The sequence below is a fragment of the Galleria mellonella genome, unplaced genomic scaffold (assembly GCF_026898425.1).
Source record: "Galleria mellonella isolate WM207_F2 unplaced genomic scaffold, CSIRO_AGI_GalMel_v1 utg23, whole genome shotgun sequence".
Taxonomy (NCBI): domain Eukaryota; kingdom Metazoa; phylum Arthropoda; class Insecta; order Lepidoptera; family Pyralidae; genus Galleria; species Galleria mellonella.
In genome coordinates, this window is record NW_026442045.1 from 1526105 (window position 1) to 1548372 (window position 22268).

Genomic DNA, 22268 nt, shown 5'->3' on the forward strand with positions numbered 1-22268 from the left:
TACATAGTTTCTTAAAGTTATATGTCAAATAGGCACAGCAATAAATACAACAGGTGAAGAGAAAACATAGGTACCTAACGAGAGGTATTTCAGTAATCGGGTCGGACTATCGCATCGGCAGCCGATTAGATAAACTCGTGGAGCGGTAAATATTTAACTAGTAAACAATGATTGGTCTGAAGTCACATGTGACTTGGTATAAGGTGGATTCAGGCGACAAATCAACAATTATATCAGAGAGCTGAACATTTATAATCTTACAAATTTTAATAAAAATATTTCTATCAACAAAATACTATGTTCGTATGTGTATGAGTTTATATGTATATGTATTTATATATTTATATGGATTTATTTCAACATCTATCAATAAGTTAAAATGTACATTTATATATTCATATTATTGTACGTATTTAAAGGTTGCCTGGAAAAGACCGCTCTTAGCGATAAGGCCGTCCATTGTTTTCTCAGTGTAATTCTTTTATTTTAATAAATAATTTAATTTAATTTCTTTTTTTTTATTATTTGTATTAATAATAAATTTACTTATGTATTTTTTTTAGAAGGAAACAATAGAAAGTATCTTTCTGTCTACTGTACTGCCACTTTGATATTTGTTTCTAAAAATTCTATGACTTAGGTACTAGATGTTCCTAAATCTAAATTACTAGGTTCAATAGCAACATTGATAAGAACTAATGAAAATTGCCTAAACAGCTTAACGAATTTTACTTATTTATAATTTTTTGTTGTAAATATTTTGATAGATAGGTTACATTTCTAAATACATATAAATGGAATATTCTGTAAATAATGCCATTTCTTTTTATTATATTGCACAAATATGCTTGGTATTTGCAATGGCGAGAACAATACCGTGCCTTCAAAATATGTACAGGATGGGTGTACTTATTCATTTATTTGAGCATCGTTACAAGTATTAAATATGATCTGTTACTAACAGAATGTAAAGAACACTGTCATTGCCGTAGATGTGCAAAGTCTACATAGCACATACATTGCTATGTGTTCTTCTAATATTTAAAATATAAAAGTGAGTAAAGATGTTTTTATGCCTGGATATTTCTTTATGAAAAATATGAGCTCACAGAGAGATCATATCTTAGATTAACGCAGTAGGTATAATATAGGACACAACTAGTATTGAATAAAAAAGTTTGTGTAGACATTTGGAAGACGAAGGCGGATGCGGGTCGTAGCAGTTACCTATTAGCATTTTACACACATGAAAATGATTTATAATAATGCTCATTAGTTTCTAAGAACGTGGAGATTAAGGTACTATGACATGTTTCCTCTCTGATCGATTATATTAATATCATTTTTAAATTAATAATATTAATGAATATTGTTTGGAAGAATGACGAAATAGTATACTTACAATATAAAAATTGAAAAGATGGATATTTAAGGAGGTCTATACTACTTTACTATTATTAGATACGTATATACTGTATCTGTATATACTGTCTAGAAGGACCCAAGAGACTTCGATACCGTCCATTATGTTTGAAGCAAATTACTAAAATAAACGAAGCAAGATGATTTTATGAAAGGATAAAGGACTTTAGCATTCAAACCTCTCTGCCTATTTTTTAAAGATAAAAATGAAACAAAGTAATTCATTCAATAAATTTAATATTTTCATAATAATTTATATGTAACACGTTTTTACAGCCTTAATAATTTCTAAAGAGTTTCTCTTTACAGTTTACATGAAATCTAATATGGAATGTCGTTAAAATGGAACTATTTTATATAACTTCTCACACACCATATGTATTATATGTAAAGAATACTATCATATAACATGATATATAGTTTAGTTGCGGTAACTGTTCACACAAGTCATTATATACACAATATACATTTATTATTTCTACGACGCTACGTATGTAGGTACGTAATACGTATATTAATATAAATTTTTATTTGGAATATACATAAATAATCTACTACACAAGTATATTCGACTATGATAATACTGAATCTTACGACTAAATATTGCATTCTGATAAAATCTGGTCATTTTTATAATATTACTTAACTAATTTTTCTCAATGGCTTTTTACATTAATATACATACAATATCCAAACAATGGATCGTATTCAATCATAAATATTCACCTTAAAGTTATTTGGACATTTTCAAATAAATATAATATTAACTGTCGCTTCAAGATTCATTACAGTTAAGTGTTAATTATAATACAAATTACTAGGAACTCCAGATACCTTAAATTTCCAATTAAAGTAGCCAAACGAAGGTACTACCTATTCGTATTATTCTATTCGAGTTGTTCTTTAACTGATATCATATCAATTTTAAAACTAAACATTTGAAACTAATATAGTGTATCATTTATTTGTAGGTAAATTTTTTATTAGGTAATGTTTAACAATCGCGATAAGCTTGCAAAGGCCGTTGACTCTAGCTTGTGTTTCGATTTGATAAATTGAAACATTATTGTTCATACAACGTTTGCAAACAAATGGCAAAAGATCGACTAGTATATCACTGAAATGTTTGTAAGGATTTTTATCACCACCAACACCCACTGGACTGCGGCGCATGAGCCGAGACTGGGGGCTGATGATGCATCGGCTGATACGGAGGCAGGGACATGCCCAATGGCGGTAAACCATCAGGCTTTCCGATACAAGGCCTGCCATCCTTCACCAGTACAGGCACAGCGACTCGCCGTGGTGAATTCAAACCGCCTACATTTAAATCGTGCGCACCCTTTTCCTGGACCGCACGTTTAGTCTTATACCTGTGGTTTTGGAACCATATCTTAACTTGCGTCGGCGTTAAACGTATCAGGCTCGCTAGATGTTCCCTTTCCGGCGCTGATAAATACCTCTGTTGTCGGAATCGCCTTTCCAATTCGTAAGTCTGAGCTTTTGAAAACAGAACTCGTCTTTTTCGTTTTTTATGTGCTAGACTTGGATCGCCGATATTGTTGGGTAACTGGTCTTGGTCGTTTTCATCGTCGTGCTCTATGTCGTTATCGTTGTCGTGGTCGTGTTCGTGGTCATTGCGGGGGTCAGTAATGGGGGGAGAAGCTGCAGGCGCTCCAACGTAGGACAGCTCAGATGCCCGTGAAGTACTGTCAGGGCTAGCTTGTTGTCCAATTATACCTATAACAAAATAACGCAATATTAGGAAAAAATAAAAGGAAATTAGAGAGACAATACATTAATCACATTGTTGTATCTATTAATTAGGTGTATCTACTATATACAATACATATGTTGTTACTCATTATTATTGCTGTGTTATTTGGGTTGCAATAATTTTTTTTTTCTTAATTATTACAATGTATTATATCTTGTTGGTCGTGTGGTCTCGACATAGAATAGGCCACCTCTTCCTTTCCCGTTTCCCGTGAGTGTCGTAAGAGGTGACTGAGGAAGGGCGAGGGATGGGCAGCAGCGTCTCTCTTTAAACATCTCTAAACCCTGACTACGGTTGCCAATCCGTCTGCCAAGCGCGGCAACTATTGGCAAAACCCCCCACGGGGGAGGCTTATGTTTAGCAGTGAACAGTTAAAGGATGATATGATGATGATTGTATTTTGTTAATTGTTGTTTGATCTTTTATTGATTATTTATTTATTCATACAATGAGAAATTCAGACTTGTTAACTATAACAGTAACAATCCACTATAAAAAGTGGCTGATCGTGTACTAGTATTAAACACTCGCATCAAAATCTCCACTTAATCTCTGAGGGTTGCGCTCTATTTAACTCCAACTAGGAGCCGTTTGCATCCAGTCAAACAAATAATGGAACGTGAAAAAGTCGGTGCAAATATTACATTGTTCGCCACCCCTTATACATTAAGGGTTGTTTCACACGGGTCTGATAATGCGGGCGGGCGGGCGTCGCGTTGGGCGTGGAGGACGAGCGAGGGTTGCGTCGAGGGCGGCGGGGGGAGGCATGAGGCAGGGGCCGAAGAGACAAGGCGCCACGCCCATCCTCTGGCAGCTGGCAGCTACTTTTGTTCAACGATCGCTCTGTTTACCTCGATAAGCGCACCCAGGAAATTTAATAAAAGTATTGCCTCTCGTTATTACGCTTTTATCTTTCTCTACCTAACAAGGGCATAGGTAACGATTCAGTTTATTACAACTCTTAAGTTCACTATATTTTTATCAATCGTAGGTAACATTAAGTTTTATACCATATATAGGTGTACTATTTAATTATTGTTCGCATCCAATCTTGTTATAATACTTTTAATAGAAAAAAAAATCTAACCTACGAATACATACACCTTTATATAAACGTTATAAGATCTGATTACTGGAAAGCTAATCAAAGAAAACTATCTAAATGAGTCATAATTTTACTTAAAACTGATAAAGAAAATACCACTGTTATTATTTAATCTATGGCATCATTGCCAATATTAATCGCAACGTAGCCATATTAATGTATAATTATATAACTATTAAAGTTTAATCGCACATATATAACTGTCGCCGAATAACAATGAGATTCCCTAACAAGAACAACCGTGTAATTGATAGTCGGCAGCTGTCTCTGGGATGGCTGTTCAGGGGCATGAGCGCTATTGGTGACACATTCGTTTCGCTCGCTCCCCTCGACACAAACAATCGATGTTTGGTGGCGACCCTAAATTGGCCTTGTGGGGCGTGAACTAGCCACAGTCCCGTGTGATGTTGCATTTATATTAATTACACCTCTAAACACTTGGGAAATATCTAAACTACAGATAAAAGTAGTAGTTGCTGTATTATTGCCTATATTATACTTTCTATAACATTATTTCTAATAGGTAGATATGTATTTAGAGTATACAAAAGTGTAAATAAATTGTTGGGCCTTAGTACCTATATAAAAGAAGTAAAAAAAAAAATTACAATAAAAATAATTAAAAAATTACCTATCTATTCTCACAGCATAGTGATACGAAATAGTCATAATATCATTGAAATCGAGATGCGAAAAGTAAAAAAAAGTTTACAATAAAAATAGTTAAAAAATATCTATTCTCACAATATAGTGATACCAAATAGTCATGACAGGAATCGAGAAGAAATTCAATTGAGTTAAGAGATAAAGATTTTTAAAAGTAAAATCCCATTATTTAAGGAGTTTCTGATAGAGTTCTGTGTAAAGCGACTGGGTAGTTACCACTATCTTATCTGTGCTTGCCGTGAAGCAACAATACAAACACTGTTATTGTCTCTGTTTGAATGGTAAGATAAACAGTGAAATCCCTGGGATACGATGTATTATACCTTATTACTCAGGAATAACAATGAATGAGGGGCACCTACCTACCATTGGTGAAGCAGTAAATCTACACTAACATTTTAAAGAGAAAAGATTTGTATTTTTGTATGTTTATAACAAAATAACTCAAAACTAATGGACCGATAACAATAGTTCTTTCACAATCAAAATGCTACATTATCGAAAATTAATAATAAAAATAAACTAATTACATAATAAAGAACAAAATGAGCCCAAAATGTGCCTATGAACACCTGCAATACCAGAGACATTACCTATACCCCCCTTTTGAAGCTAATTACTTTAAATACTTTGTAAAAAAAATAAACAATTGTATTAGGATTCTTTTTTAGTAATCTTTAATGTATAGTATATTCATTATGTTAAAAATTTTATTTAATATCTATACTTTCAAGTAATTTAACTATGATAAAAAGTTCTTTTCTATAAGGGATACCATGTATGTCGCAGGATATTTTAAGATATCTATGGTAATGTCCATATAGACAATCGACGGTTTAGCATCATTTTAAAATTGTATAGAAATATGAATTAAAAAATAAAAATAATAAATCTGTTATCTGTAATCTTTTAATCCGATGATTTTATTTCCTATCGCTTAAACATATATGGATGGAGGACATTGAAAATGTTACATATAATTATCTCAAAACTCCGTGGGACTTTTTTGATTAACACGACAATTAATCACTAAATCTAAATTGTATAAGCAATTAAAAGTACAAGTACAGTGAGTGTCAAAAGTGCTCGATAAGCGATAAAAATAATTAGTGACAACAACAGATTAACAGGCGAAGGCACTCCACTAGAGGATCATTTCAAAAAATAATCTCAGGCTCTTGAGCGCACTACCGAACGCCTATTATTTCGAGTGGGTCATCGCACTTATTTGTGTATGATAATTCAACTCTTACATCACGAGTGCCAATTTTGGAGATATTACATGAGTAGTTACATCTACAAAATTGATGTTATAAATATATTTATTACCTGATAATATAATAAATTCGGTTTGATTGATTTACTTAATCAGTCATATTTTTAACTTACCTATGTTGTTGAACGACTTAAGTACAACAAAAACTGCAAAAAATATAAGAAAAAGTAATAATTATATGACGATAGTATCTTTCAAACTTTTTGTTAAATTTTTAAATCTGATCTTTTTTATATTATTGTTATTTACTCGTAGATAAGCTACAAAATTTCCATAATGAAGACGATTTTAATTACATCCCATCATTTAAAATGCATTTACATATCACGCCGAATATAAGCCTTACCCTCTTTTTTCTGGTAAAAAATATACTGAAAATTAACTGTATTATTGTTATTATATTTTTGTAAAACTTTTATTCAATTTTTAACTCGATGTCTATATATATAGACATCGAGTTAAAAATTGGAATATATAAAATGGGAAATTAATGAACGCAAAACACTGTGAATTAGTTCCAAAAATTAAATTTAAAGTACAGAAAAAATGTGGAAATAATTCTTTTCTACTGAGGAATTGACTAGATTACCAGGTAAAATATAAGTGTACATTTTATGGAGCCACATAGTTACTACATGGTATCGGTCAAAATCATATGTAAGTAAAGGAATTTCGATGTCATATGTCACATTTATCTGTTACAGGTAATAAGATATATGTGTCATTTTTTACAAATTCTGTTAACGCAAGTACCTATTTTGATAACATTATCAAGTGATAAAAAATCATTCGCCAGTGTAAACTAAAACATGTTTATTTAAAAATTTTCTAGGTTTTTATAAGTTTTAGGTTTTTCTAAAGTTTCATCTTTTCCATATGAATGTGCAAATTAAAAATATCCTGAACATTATGATGAATAATAATTTAGAGAGGATACAAATGGACATCATAAAAGCAATAGATACTTAACTTTTCAACCAAATTCAAAGAAAAAAAAATTCAAAAAAGAGGATGTTCTTCATTCGATAGTGTTTGTGTATACATATGTATGTTACGCGATATGTTGGACAATTCTGAACCGATTTTAATAATTGATTTTGTATTCTCATCAATAAGTTTCGTACTAATTTCATTATACCTGAAGTCTGAAGTAATTTTTATGAGAAAAAACTGATATATCTGACAACAAAAAAAAATTTTACACTAGAAGTAAATACTGAATGTAATTTTTCAAGAGTAGACATTATAATTTAAAATAATATAAGTGAAGAATGGGTGTGTATGTACTATATTTTTCAATTAATGATAATAGACTTGTATCCCGCCTGCGCTATCTGTATATGCTGGCAGTGTACCAGTAAGAGATAATAGATGAGGTTGAAATTAATTCAACAAAAATTAACCATAATATTTACTAGGGCTTACCATATACCATTAGCAATGCACGGGACTACTAATCCCTGTAATAATAATCCTTTTCTTTTTATGTATATGTGTTTATTTATTTATTTATAAAACACACCAACAATATGCTCACAACAATTAAGCAGGCAATGTACAATATTATACGTAAGTACAAAAGTTTATGTACAAAATACTTGATCCACTCCTGTATAGGTATATTGCACGCATACATAATTAAATTACCATAAAGGGGAAACTGTCAAAAAGGGAAATAAAGAGTTATTCTCATAATGTGCTTTTATCACTCCTCTTAATTAAAATATTATATTTTTTAAGGGATATAAATGCAATAGTAACCCAGACTGTGATTCAGTGTACACGAACAGGGTACTAGTGAGAAAAAAATATGAGGATGAACTCAGTTTAGTCAGCCCATTGCAACTAATTTACTAGGTATTATCACGATGGTTTCTAAGGTCTAGCTGCTAGCAGTGGTGGTTCTATTATTATTTCACATTACTAAAAATCCTATACATCGCAAATATAACGAATACTCATAGCTGGATTTAGAGCCATTGAATAGTTTAGTTTTCATGTACCTGCCCATATACTAACTCTTTCAGTGGTATTAATCTGATGATATTTCGACATCTAATTTATTTATCTAACAATTTCCTCTATAGTTATCGGTAGTCACGTATATATAACGTAGAAATGATAAGTGGTAACAATCGATAATTCCTTAAACATAAGAATTGATTCACATACCTCTCATTTGCTTTGTACACGTGAATTAGGATAAAAAGTATTCTATGCAATAATTTCAGCCATTAACTCTCTATTACTGAACATAAGCCTTCCCCATAAGCAGAGTTCTGCCAGTAGTCGCCACGCTTAGAAGGCGGGTTAGCAACCACAGTTAGGCTTTTAGAGGTGTTATAAGAGGGACGCATTCTATGCATTAATATTATTCTTATAATAAAATAGTAACTAGATATATTTATAAAAAAATTATATAAGGGCTGTTAATAAGACCAATATGTCTATCTCTACGTTTGTCCTGGCATCACGCAAAAACTGCTGCTCCAAATTAGATACTCATTTCATAGTTATATTCCTGAATGTCTAACTTAAAATCTGATGTATATTTTATCTCTATGCGCCATCTTCTATAATATTATTACTGAGTAATATAGGCTGTATTTTGTTTCAAAAAAAATAAAAATATTCTACCTACTTGTACTCAAATATCTTTGTAAACTTTCGTATATATAATATTAGTACGCCATACATTGTACATCAGAAAAGTAATATTATAGTATAAAAGATTCTGCTTAACAGGAATACTCAAATTGAAAATCTCCTCGTTTTAAAGTCGGTTAAAAATAAATTTGGCATGACAATAGATTAATATGGGTGACAAACCACTGTATGAAGACTCCTTACACTGTTGCAATATTATTAAAGAATATTGATAATATTATTATATATATTTTTTTATAAAACAGGGGGATAAACAAGCATGTAGCTCACGTGATGGTAAGTGATTACCGACGCCCATGATCACCCGTAACACCAGAGATATTGCAGGTATGCTGTCGGCCTTTTAAAAAGTAATATGCTATATAATATGAAAATATAAAATAATTCCTTTGGAAATTAACACATAATATCCACTAGTAAGTAACAAAACGGATTATAGTTTTGACTTCTTTTATTGTTTGATTTTCTAAGAGAAATTCAGTATTTTAATGTTTTTCAATAAACAAGGCCAGCCCATTGTGCATTGGGCCAGTGGGTTTATTTTGTGCTTCTGACACGAGTAGCACTGTAAGTTTCCAGTTTCAACGACGCGCGGTGTCGTGTTACTTACAAAACATTAGCAGTAGACGTAAACACTAAAGTAATGGCTGTCGATAAGAAGCAGGGCTCTCAAGTGGACAGGAATTTTATTAAATGTAATTATTTAAATTTAAATGTAAAAAATAATTTTGCTTGTGGTTATACAAATTTTAGATAGAATAGTTGACGGTACTTAAAGACCGTTGCTTACTTTTTCAATTATTGCAATTATTGTGTTATAATTAAGTAAAAAATATATTAATAAGTTACGAAATATGTGTCAAAGTTAAAAAATGAATAGTTGAAAATTTTATACCTCAAAACATAACTAATTCAATCATAATAAACAAAATACCGAACTAAATTGGAAATAAACCTATTGATTGCAAAAATAATTATAAAAATAATCCACAAATGAAGAAAACGTCGTGTGTCTTTTTTTTAAATTACTCAAAAAGGAAATTATCTGTTGCTTTAAAAACATAACATTCTAACTGCTTTATATTATCAACAATAAAGTTTTGACAAAATGTACAACGGACTTAATTAAGTCGATGAATTGACAAAGAGGAATCTTGGCATATCTACAACATAATGTCAAACGCTAACTTTTTTTGTATAAAAATTGAATTGTAACCCCAACTTGTACTATTGAGTAGAATGAATAAGTGAGAATAAAGTCAGGTCGGCTCTTTATAATGAATTTACCAGAAATTAATCACAATGGTTTCCAAGAGCGTATATAGGCTGATGTGACAGTGTACATATATAACTAGCGATGGAGCCTGTAGTCCCCCTTAGAAACTATCGTTTTCTTCCACACTTGTAACTTAAGCGCGATTATATGTTCCTGCAATGAAAATAGTTAAGTAGTAATTGGCATATGCTATTTACCATTTCCTTCATGATGGTCCAGTGATAACCAGGGTTGGTGATGCCGCAGAAGCTCGTGGGAATAGTGAGGCTGCGGTGGAGCGTACGGCGGCAGGTCTAAGGAGCACGGTCCTAAACCCTGAGTCGACGACTGCTCCAAACCCTTCCCCTCATTGAGGCCCAATATGTCAGAGATTTGAAATCCTGGACGCTGGCCCGGTAACTTCATGCTATCCAGAAGTCTGCAATGAAAATATGAATTAATAAGAATATTTAGACAAATTATAAAGACTAGATTCGTAAAACGGAACAGTTAAATTGATTATATGATATTGTTTAAAATATTTGTACTTTGTTCCACTGTTTTTTTATTGTCAAATGTTTATAATATTTTTACACGCGACCGGTTTCATGCGAAACAAAAACGTCACAAACTAATAAAAGATAACGGTGCGCTTGTTATAATGAAATGTTTTAAGAATTAAAACAATAAATATAAGAGTTAAGTTATATAAATGAATGAATGAAAATTCTTTGTTGTTCCCCTCAAAGAAGAGAAACAAGAACATTATATTGATATGTATCAATATCTATGTAAATAAATTCTTGTATGCACATATTTATTGTATTTTAAAAATTTATAATTGTCATTCAATAATGAAATAGTAGGTAAAATCTAAGTAGAAATTGATTTTTATGTCACAAATTTAAACAGTAAATAAATTATTATCTTCCTTGTACACTTGTAAAATTACACGTGTGTTTTACTTTCAAGAAAGAAATTTGCAGAAATTTGCAAAAGAAAAATGTAGGGCTCATCCATTTATTTTTCTGATCTCGCGGTATGTCTTATGGCTTTGCGTGGTGTATTATGAAAGAATTCTTAGGAATTCTGATTCTCTTATAATACACCGTAAATACTAAATTATTTAATTTACCCTAACAAATCTATATTTTTTTATAAAAACATACGCTCATAAATTAGCGTACTTAGTTATTTTTTATACAACTTAGAATAGTAAACAAACTTAAGGGCCACCTGATGAAAAGTGGTAATCGTCACATATAGAAGTGATGTTTAATAACTATATTTATATATAATAAATTAATTTTCTTAGTCTATATCGATCCAATTTATTCTGTCAGTGACCGAGGCTACTTCACTCAGCTTTAATCTATTCATAACATTGTTTTTCATTGTCGAAATGTTAATTGTTTCAAGAAATAAACTCAATTAACACAACCCAGACTTACTAACACTAGCTCATAGTCCCAGGTGATTATAGCTATTGAGTAAAATTTATTACTGAGATTTTTGTAATAATAGAAATATGAAAATGTGAATGAATGAATAAAACAATAAATAAGCATTTAGAACTAATTGGCGGTTGCAATTCAAGAATGAACAAAAGATTTAAACGCGCTTTATTAAACATAAAATTATGAAGATTAAGAATTATATTATAATCTTTAATGAAATATAATTTTATTTTTACTCGCTATAAAATACTCGTACAATATCTAAAACAAATCTTACTCTGTTCATTTTGTAAAAGAATTAAAGAGAAACGTCTCACAGCTTAACAAAGCACGTCTGAGAGCGTATAATTGAAAGAAAACATACGACATTCCATCAACAGGACAACCATTATTGGCTAAAGAGGACCTCTCCAGAAAACGTGACCCGTATAAAGGAACAGTCGTAAGGACTGAATGCGTAGGATCCGATGGCTGTCTATTAATATATCAGAATGTTATTACACATAGCCGTGAAATGTTGTTGCCATCCCGTACGTGACGATATGAAAGGGCGGCACTCGTAAGAGCCTTTAGCAGGTTGTAAACAGGACTATTAACAAGCTCTCACTAAAAGAGGTGCAAAAACTGTCACTTCGGGTGTCACGATTCTTTGAACTTTGGATTAGTACTGTAAAGTCGACTTAAGTGCTCACCAACACGTATACTTACCGGAACCTTGCCTTATTGAAAAACTAAAACATGCAAAAATGTCTAATGCTCTCTATTTCCATACATTCCATAAATATTTAACGAAATAAATACGCAACTTTTATCAATGAGAAAGAGTTCGTAATAACAATAATAAACACAAATTCTAAAAGAATTCAAGATAATTAAATCCTAAATGCTTATTATGCACAAATCACTAAATCACAGTCTCCGTAGCTCACCCTGGAAAAGCTGATCTGAAAGCCGCCGGGTAAAGCGCCGGCAGGAAGGCCGGGCCCCAGGGCGGCAGCAGGATGGGACTCCACGCTAGTAGCGACGCTGGCGGTGGCAGCAGAGGCGGCGGCGAGCGCGCGCTTTCGCCCTCCTCACACTTCATCTCCCGACCGGGAGAACTCGCTTTCGGAATAATCTTGACGGCTGGAGAAACACTCGCGTGAACACGTGCTGCGTCTCTCGACGCCGCGTCTGCACTAAACAACCCTCGAGTGGCCCTCGGGGTGAAGAACACCCCGCGCCGCCCTCGTGCCTCGACAGCCTACTCAGCTCCGGACTAGCCTCGAGGGTGCTCCACTGACCCCGTCCAATCGGAAGCCACCGACGACTGGGCGGGTCTCTCGCCGACCAATGGGGGCCGCTCCAAGTCTTCCCAACAAAAAAACTGGAGTATACACTTTGAATAGAGGAGCTTTCGACGTAGCGCGTTATATTATGTCGCTTTTTGTAATGAGTGCGAGCGTTAAGCCCATTGTTGAAGCTTGGTTCGTTATGGACGCCGCTCTAAATGTCCGGATAACGATTTTAATTTAGAGTGTTTGTAGTAATTCCGTGTAAACCCGTGTTTATAGAATGATTAAACTTTTTTCTAATAAAAGGGAGCATTTGAAAAAGTTTCAACATTTTATAATCTATGAATACCCATATATTGGCGCTACTAGCTAGCTCTTTTTTGAAACATTTACCTATTCTATAATAACACAAGACAATCTTTTAAATGCCCAACTTCCGCAAGTTACTATAGGTTACAAGTTCTTTGAACCGAGAACATTATATTGCAGACTGTACCTAAGCTACAATTTTTAATATCAGGATAGCTGTTAGTTTTTTGTAACCGTAGTGACTGGTATCTATACTTATTTCCTTTTGTCGGTCGAATATGCTAATAATCAAAATACGAGTAAGCTGTTGCACATGTGCAAGAACTTAGTTCAACATTGTCGACCATAAGACAATTGGAATGGTCCTCAACCTTCTACGAACAGGTAAAAAGACCACAGTCATGACGGTTTATGGGTTGCACGTGTGGACTCTGTATTGTATTCGTTTATGAAAGTATTTATTGTTACAGCAATAAGCTTGTACTTTGCTTAAATAAGCTAAATTAGGGGTGATATTTAGAAAAAATAATAAACAATGCAAATATTTCATTTAATAGAAATCTAAATAAATATATTAGTTTTTTTTTTTTTTTACTTTCAATCTGCGTGTTTTATAATAGCGTGTTCATTTAGATAAACTATGACAATTTACCTAAATTTTTCTCGTCGTTTCGACCCAGTATGTACTTACATAAAAAGTGTCTTTTCTATTAATAAATTTAAAAAAATATAATACTTAATATATTTGTACTTACTTCCATTGTTCTTAAATATTAAAAACTAGTATTAATGTATTAATGTTACCATAGGGAGACTTTGTACAAAAATCGATTGCATGGGTACCTCTGTTCCATTCGTGTTTCTATCGTGAAGTAATTGTGTTTGCATGGCTGTGTTTCGGTTTGAAGGGTGGGATATGGCGTGAATTTACAGGGTACAGAGGAATAATACCTGAGTCCTCAGGAATGGCAACGCATGGCGGGGTATCATGGGCGAAACAGTATACTTTGTTATGTCCATGGTACTGCTCATGTCTATAGGCGACGGTTACCACTTTCCATCAGGTGGGCCTTCAGCTTGTTTGCCATTCTAAGTTGTATAAAAAAAACTAAATATTAATTTATTACGACATAGATATATTAATATATCTAATATATATAATTAAGAAAACATTTATTTGTATCTATTATATCGAAATAATAATAGCAAGAAAGTATATTGTGGTATTTAAATGTATTGTTATAGTTAAGAAGTAACAACAATTTATTTTATGACTTGCAGGTGTGTGGTACTCAAATTGAGTGCAGATCAGAACAATAGTAACAAGTTATAAGTAGACGGTACTTTAGATAGAATGCCATTTAATATTTTTATTATAAGGCTAGTTTTTTGTCTGTTACATACGCGTAATTTAAAAAATAGGAGAACCGATTAAATGAACCATTTCTTGACGGCATTTTAAGATATGCATCAGCTTTTAAATTAGAACATAGAAATTAGCAACACGATTGTAAATTGCATCTAATTTGATGTAGTATTTTTTGCGAAATAATATAGACAGGCATCCAAAAATTATTGTTTTAGTCTTTATTGCTCTTATTATTTTTTACAAATATTTCGAAGATAACAAAATAACTTTATTATTAAATATTTATTAAAATACTTAACTACCACTATCATTAAAATCCTTTAAAACAGGAATCATAAATTTTATTTGTGTGTTGTTTATATATATGGAATATTAAGTTTAGTTTTACTAAACTATCTTTAGCTGAAGAGTTTTTTTCTTCGAATAATCTGTACCTAGTTTTCTTTCAGCTTCTCAAAAATAGAGTGTAAGAGATCCCTGTATAGGATTGTCTATTAAATTGTCTATTAAAAAAAAAATGTAAAGAATGTACAATAAAGATTTTACAATACAATCGTTCATGTACAAACATTGTCTAGTTACAACGTTATTTTATTAAGTAAGGATGTGACAAAATTTGAGGAATCGATACTAAATCTTTATAATTTCGTAATTGTAGTCTCTAATTATTACTGTTATTATAATCATAATGGAAATAACGATATAAATCTGCAAATCTTGTCATACTAAAAACATTATATAGATATGTAGACGATGTATGTACGTGGGAGATATTTAACAAAAATATTTATATGAAGGATTTTAATAAGACCAATAAAAGTTAAAACAATATTTTTTAGAAATCTTGTCCATCATCTGTCTGTATGTTTGTTCCGGCATCAAGTAAAAACTAGTACACCAAATTGAATCGGTTTTCTAGTTGTGTTCCGGAAAGTCTCACTTAAAAACTGGTACACTCGTATGTTTTACCTTGATACTCCATGAAGAAGCAGAAGTGACCTATATTCGCTAGTTTTTGTACTTCTGAAATCCATGCGTACGAAGTAGCGGGCAAAAAAACTAGTTATAAATATAAATAAATATATCTTTATTTTTCATTTAAATTCGAACTGAAAATTTACAAATTTAAAACATAAAAACGGGCAAATAGATATAAATAATAAAAAAGAAAAAATAAATAGACTATCTACTTAATTAATATTTGTTACAAATCATTACGAGAATATATAACAAGGGTAAGTAGGTGCCTATAAGTGTTCACGTTGAAGCTTATAATGTATTAAAGGTATTACGTGATGAGTCGATGCGCACATTGTACCTATCTGTCTATACATCAATTCCCTACAAAAGGGCAGTAATAACAAAGGGCAATTATTTATATTGGAAACGATCCCCTAAGTGGCGTGCAAGACTCAAAATGTTTAATTGACTTATTGTGAATTAGTTTTTAAAATATCCATCGCTGCAATCGGTGCGTGCTCATCGCTTTTTACAATGCAGTATATGTAAACTTATACTATAAATTAAGACTGTGTCCATATCAAATTTTACGTATTGGTAATTTACTATTTGGTATCTGTTTTCTTCTTAACATTCGTTTGTATCTATGTGTATTATATGACTTACATGTAACATTAGATGACCGTGTAATGACCATCCCTAAAACGAGGGGGAAAGGCATTGTTAGCAATGGAATTTGAGAGCCCCATTGCTAGCAATATGCCCTATTAGGTCGACCTCTACGTGGTTCTTCTTGGAAACCATCGTGAACAATTCTTGTTAATTTCGTCGCCATGGGTTTACCTGCTTCATCCTCACCTACCATCCTTCACTGGTGCCCCGCCGGTGTATACCGATAACGTGGGTGGGTTATTTCCATTAGAATGTTAATTCGATTATCACCCATTGAAAAAACGTCCCTAAAACGTAATTTTATTATAGCCGACAAAGCAATTAATTGCAAAAAAAATCAATTATAATTTTATTAAATTGACTAACTCCTATAATCTCACCCAATTGAGTTGTTTTGGAATAAAAACTGTCAACATGTCTACTGTTATCATCCGCATCTCACTACAACGCATGGAATTGGTACATACTTAGGTACATAATTCATAAACATATAATATATATTCTGTAATACTTGAACAACTCTATAATATAAACGTTTTTCTCTTATATAAATTAAAAGTATAGTTTTGTATAGTATTATACTATTTGTAGTTTTGTAAAATACGACACTTACAACATACATGTATTAGTACAATTTAATATGATTCATGAAGGTTAATCTATTATAGTATTTAAAGATTAAAAACTTAAAATTAAGATATTGTACACCAAATATCATATTGTAAATCAAATAATCAGTTATCAATAAATGACTACTATATTAATTTATATATTAAACAATAGATAATAATTTAGTTTATCATATACCTAGTAATTATAGTTGTGTTAATATCACTACCATTGAGACAATAGAAATAGAAGAATTGTGTACCAAATAAGTAAGACAGATACAAAACAGATAATTGATAGTTAAGGAATAATAAATAATAATAAAGTCGATTTATGTGCAGATTTGCCGTGTACTGGAGTGAGGTAAGCTGCGAGGGCCAGATTTGTGAGGGGCGGGCGGCAGGTGCGAAGGCCCTCCGTTATACGGGTCACTGCACACCGCGAACCATACAATCCACACACATACATCACCTTCTGGACATACGGAATCGTAATGGATATTATTATAAGTAACTAATAGTTGTGTTAATAAGTAAAATTTACTTGTAATTTGTGAGTACAGCCAAGTAACATGGTGTGCAACGATAAAAGACAAATATAAGTCATTTCCAAATCAACCACAATGAAATAACTGTAATTCCTATTTCGATTCATAATAACTATTTCCTAAATTTATTTTTATTTTTATACAACTTAGAATGGCAAACAAGCTGACGGCCCACCTGATGGAAAGTGGTAACCGTCGCCTATAGACATGAGCAGTACCATAGATATTACATAAAGATACTCGTATAACTTCTTTAACAATAATTGTAATTTTAGCATTTTAAAAGTAAAGAACTTTAGAGAGAGCGAAATTTATAGGTATTTATTGACTCAATAATTTGCTAATCTTTTGCATAACCTTATGTCAACATTTAAGGTTACTTTCAACTGATTTTTAAATAGGACTTTACTGTAAAAAGTTATCATAGTGGTGTTAACTTCCCAATAGAATGAGAAAACAATCCAATTAGAAACAAAAAATATTTAACCAGTACTTTCTACGCTATGCCGGAGTCAGTGCTCTTACCAGTTGAATGAGAAATTAAAAAAAAAAGACACTTTAACTTATTAGGTTTATTTTTATTTAAGCGATTAAAATGGACCTTAGCTCAAATATCCTCTATATTTGAGCAAACATTCATTTAATATTGTATATAAATAAAAACATTAATTAAAATAAAAAAGATAATTGATTATGACTGCTTCCGATTGAAAGGCGTAAAAGAAAAAAATGAAATTAAAATTTGGAAATAAAAAAAATAAAAAAGTATAAAGTAGTAATCGAACAGTCAATAATTATATTAACAATATATTCTTGTTAGAATAATCTTGATGGAATTTAGTATTCAGTAAAACGTCTTAATGGATTTGAATATTTATTTCTTGATTTCCGCTAATAATTACAGATAATAATACAATAGTATTTAGGAATCTTAGACATTGAATGATAGTTGTTTTGATTGAAACTACAACTAATAAAGTAATAGTTGTTCATTGGGTTATTTTTTACTCTACCTATATTCTAGCCGTTCTCTAGCACCAACCTGAAATCTTTACACCTGGTGTTACGGCATCCGGCGTTAGACCCCGAAATGTTATCAATATTCACCAGTTCCTACTTCTGATAAGTGGAGAAACAGTTCAACAATAATCACTTTAAATTGGTGGAAATTTATGAACAACATAAAAGTACCCATGACTAATCTGATGACGCATAATAGATAATGAAATCATAGCAACTTCTGTACTGGATAGATAGATATCTATCAAAAGTAGTTTTGTACTTTATAATTACTACGGGAACGAATAATGAAATAATTAAAATAATATTGAAGATTGAGAGAAACACAGAATAGAAGAAGGGAAGTTACCAGACAGAGAAAAGACTAATAATCTAAATCACAAATACAACAATAAATAAATAACGCCCACTGCATATCATAAAATATTTATGTAAAATATTAAATATTTATGATATAACGAAGCAAACTTAAAACGATTTATATTATTAAATCTAAGTCTAATCCTAACAGTGCATGATTACATAAAATGCGATAAAAAATAAACCGTTTAATTTACGAAATAAAGCATCATTAAACGCCGAATTTAAAAGACTTTCGCTTCGTATTTGCGATGCTTAATGATAAAATAATAGGGGTTGATGGGGACACGATAGGAAAGTAATTTGTGTAAAAGTAGTCTACTACATTGAGGGACCCGCGCCATTCGTACCATGCGCCGACGGTCGCGAGAAAAAACTACCCTATGACCAAACTTACCGCCATTACCTCTTTGCGCAATACGGATTATTGCCATCAAATTATGCGACAACTTTTGCAAATGTTGAATATACAAACTAAGAACCGCAGTTGAAGGTACAGAGCTAAGTTCAAGGATAGAGAAACAATAGCTCGCAGAGTGGCACAGAGAACTCTTGCACTCATTAATAGCATATTCGTGACCTGCTTATATTAAACAACAAAAAAGAAGACGAATATCCAAAGCAAACACATTGTCAGCACCTTTACGCTACTTAAAGCGAATTTATGAAAGAGGAAACTTCTTTACTAAAGTTTAAACGTCTTCACGAGCGAAAAGTCGATGGGTTTTACGAATATTTCGTTATAGCGATCTGGTTAGTTGAACTGAGCCTAAATGGACGAAAGCACGCCAGCCTGCGAAGAGGGTTTCCAAACCAATTAAGGGCTCCACGAAGGCATGGGAGAGAGCACAGCTGGTGGATTATGAGCTCGATGGTACTTACTTCCCCGATTCACCGCCGTCGGGACTATAAGTGTGCGACACGCAACCAATGCCACACTACGGAATTACACCTATACCTACTACATACATACTTAAAGCCATGAAGAGCAATACAATATTTTTCCCTGTTCTTTCCACTTTTTTTTAATTTCCTGATTAAATTGTAGTAGCCATGTAATATGGCGACAGCTCCGTCATTGGAGCAATTTATTACAGTCCTAGAATCTAGCAACACATTTCAAATAGGGATTCGATAATGAGATTCTAAGACTCTCATCATAAAACAAATGAACAAACCAAACCACCTCATTTGGAGGAAAGGGATTGTTAGTAATAGGGTCTAACTACCCCCTTGCTAGCAATATACCCTATCAGATCGAGCTCTACGCAGTTCTCTTCTGGAAGCTACCGTAGTTAATAATTGTTGAATTTGTAACGATAGGCCAACTGACCTACTTCATCCTCACTTATCAATCCCTCACTGATGCCCCGCCTGTGCATACCTATAGCACGTGTAAGGTCATCAATTTCATTTTCACTCTTTAAAAAACCTTATCTTATCTACGAAATTTTTAATTGATTTAGGTATGTATGCATATTATGGATATTAATTGCCTAATTTCACGTAACACAGGGTATTCTCGTTTAAGCTTCAGACAAAAGGCGTGATTGTAAATCATATAACATGGAAATACAGTTTGTTAATAATATGGTATTTGTCATAAGTATTTATAAAAAAACAATTAGTATGTTCAACACTTAGATGAATTCGTAGGTCATACCTATTCTATTTATGACATTGTCAGGATTGCGTGCATACAATGCACTTTGCAGCACCAACATAACGGGTGCCTAACAGCGTCGTAAATATTATACAACTTTACTTTTAGCAAGCAATTTGTTTAAGTCGACTATACCTAGTCAGTGCAATAAATCTAGAAAAATCCATAATAAGTATAACATATATCTCTCATTAATATGTTATGGTTTAACAGAAATTACAATATGTTATTGGGTAATCTAATATTTTTTTTATTTACTAGTTTTAGATAATTAATTAGATGTATTTGATATCAGTCGAATAGATTATTGGAAATGATATTAATGTGCATATTAGTATATTATTTATTGTGAGTCAAATTAAAATTATGAAAATTGTTAATTGGGCTTATTAAAAAATTATTCGACTCAGATATGTAATCATATCATTTCCATGTGATTCCAGAATAGAATGAGCCACCCTTTTCATTCTCGTGAATGTCGTAAGAGGTGAGTAAAGAAACTTAATGGTCAAGGGATGGACAGCAGCATTCGTCTTAAAACCACCAAAGTTTAACTGCGTTTGCCAACCTGCTTGACAAGTGTGGCAACTACTAGCAAAAATCCCCCAATCGGAGGAGGCCTGCGTTCAGCAATCGAAATTAATGCCGGATACGATATATAATGACGTCATATTTAAAATAAAGTAAAATACAACACTGCAAGTGGAAATTTAATGTAAAAAATCAAACTGGAAAAATTTTGTGTCTGATTAACATACTTTTCTACTGCCTACTCTAATAGGGTAAATAGAGTTAACAAACAAATGTCTGAAAATTAACTAAATAAGATTTTTTTTAATTGGCAATAGGCTAATGTTGCCCATTATGTCACAAACAAATAGGAAACAAGACGGGATATTAAAAAGGAACGGTAAAGATTTTGGTATTTGTGATAGTTATAGATTGATGTTATAATAAAGACAACTAAGGAGTTATAGATTATTTAAAGATTTTAAAAGGATAAGACTAAAACTGTTGTGATGTTTGTGTTTTGTGAATTGTGCTGAAGAACAACGCTGTAGCGCCTCAAACGCTGTAGCAATATGCTGAGTACAGACCTATTCCGCAAAAAATTGTGACACACAGACGCACACGACTATACACTTCCACGTATTGTTTTATATATTAAATATCTTTTTTTTTGTTTAATTAATTAACAAATGTTATGTTTGTTTAATAGTTTTTTTTTATTTGAGCTGTTGTGTGAGTCGCATGATTCTGTAAATAAATTATTTCTTTCTAAAAGTAAATTAATTCGTTACTCACGCATAAGAGTTGTATCTGTAATCCTCCTCCATCTGTGGCTGTCGAATTTGATAGTTGGGGTCGGCTCCGTAGTCGTTGGGCACGATGGACCAACTGTTGTCATAGTTGTAATAATCCCCATAACCCATGTCGCCTTCACCCATCATTTTCATCATACACTTGTTAGTCTGCTCCACTTAAAGACCTCTATAATAATTTTCCCACAACAACAATTCTCTTTAACTGATAATCGATAATGTTTATATGGAATGTCAACAATAACTTGTCCTTAATAATTTCTTAATCTTTTATTGCCTAAATCTCTGTCGATAAGCGACTAAACAATACTTAATTATTTATAATAATAATGATTTGTGACAACGTGACGAACTGTAAAGGGACTGCGGCCAGTCGTATCGACTGATCGATGGCTCATAAGTTGTTATCAATAAAATTGTACTGTTATCATATCTTGCAGCTTTCCCCTGCGATATAGCATTTTATAAACGAAGCGACGAGTCACAGCGACACACCGCGACGCCAATATTGTAGATACAACCGATAACTTTATCTATG

At 32.2% G+C, this 22268-nt stretch overlaps 1 protein-coding gene across 2 annotated transcripts; it reads right to left on the bottom strand.

Moving 5' to 3' along the window:
- Positions 1-1648: 1648 nt before the first annotated feature.
- LOC113513018 (homeobox protein vnd) lies at positions 1649-22139 on the bottom strand. 2 transcript variants are annotated; one of them, XM_052894770.1, is made up of 3 exons: positions 21714-22139; positions 10387-10607; positions 1649-3162 (listed from the first exon to the last, which is right to left on the bottom strand). In XM_052894770.1, exons 1-3 carry the CDS (start codon positions 21866-21868, stop codon positions 2564-2566), a joined length of 975 nt encoding a protein of 324 aa, XP_052750730.1. In that variant the 5' UTR covers positions 21869-22139; the 3' UTR covers positions 1649-2563. The 2 variants fall into 2 exon arrangements, with proteins under 2 accessions (XP_052750730.1, XP_052750731.1); XM_052894771.1 differs by lacking the exon at positions 21714-22139 and adding an exon at positions 12555-12836.
- Between the last annotated feature and the right edge of the window lie 129 nt (positions 22140-22268).

What these genes read in the sequence shown, in the direction of transcription:
- LOC113513018 (XM_052894770.1), bottom strand. Translation starts at nt 21,868, where the DNA reads ATGATGAAAATGATGGGTGAAGGCGACATGGGTTATGGGGATTATTAC. An exon ending in TACAGATACAACTCTTATGC is followed by an intron (nt 10,608 to 21,713) that starts GTGAGTAACGAA and finishes TTTTCATTGCAG; the next exon opens with ACTTCTGGATAGCATGAAGT. An exon ending in GGACCATCATGAAGGAAATG is followed by an intron (nt 3,163 to 10,386) that starts GTAAATAGCATA and finishes ATTTTGTTATAG; the next exon opens with GTATAATTGGACAACAAGCT.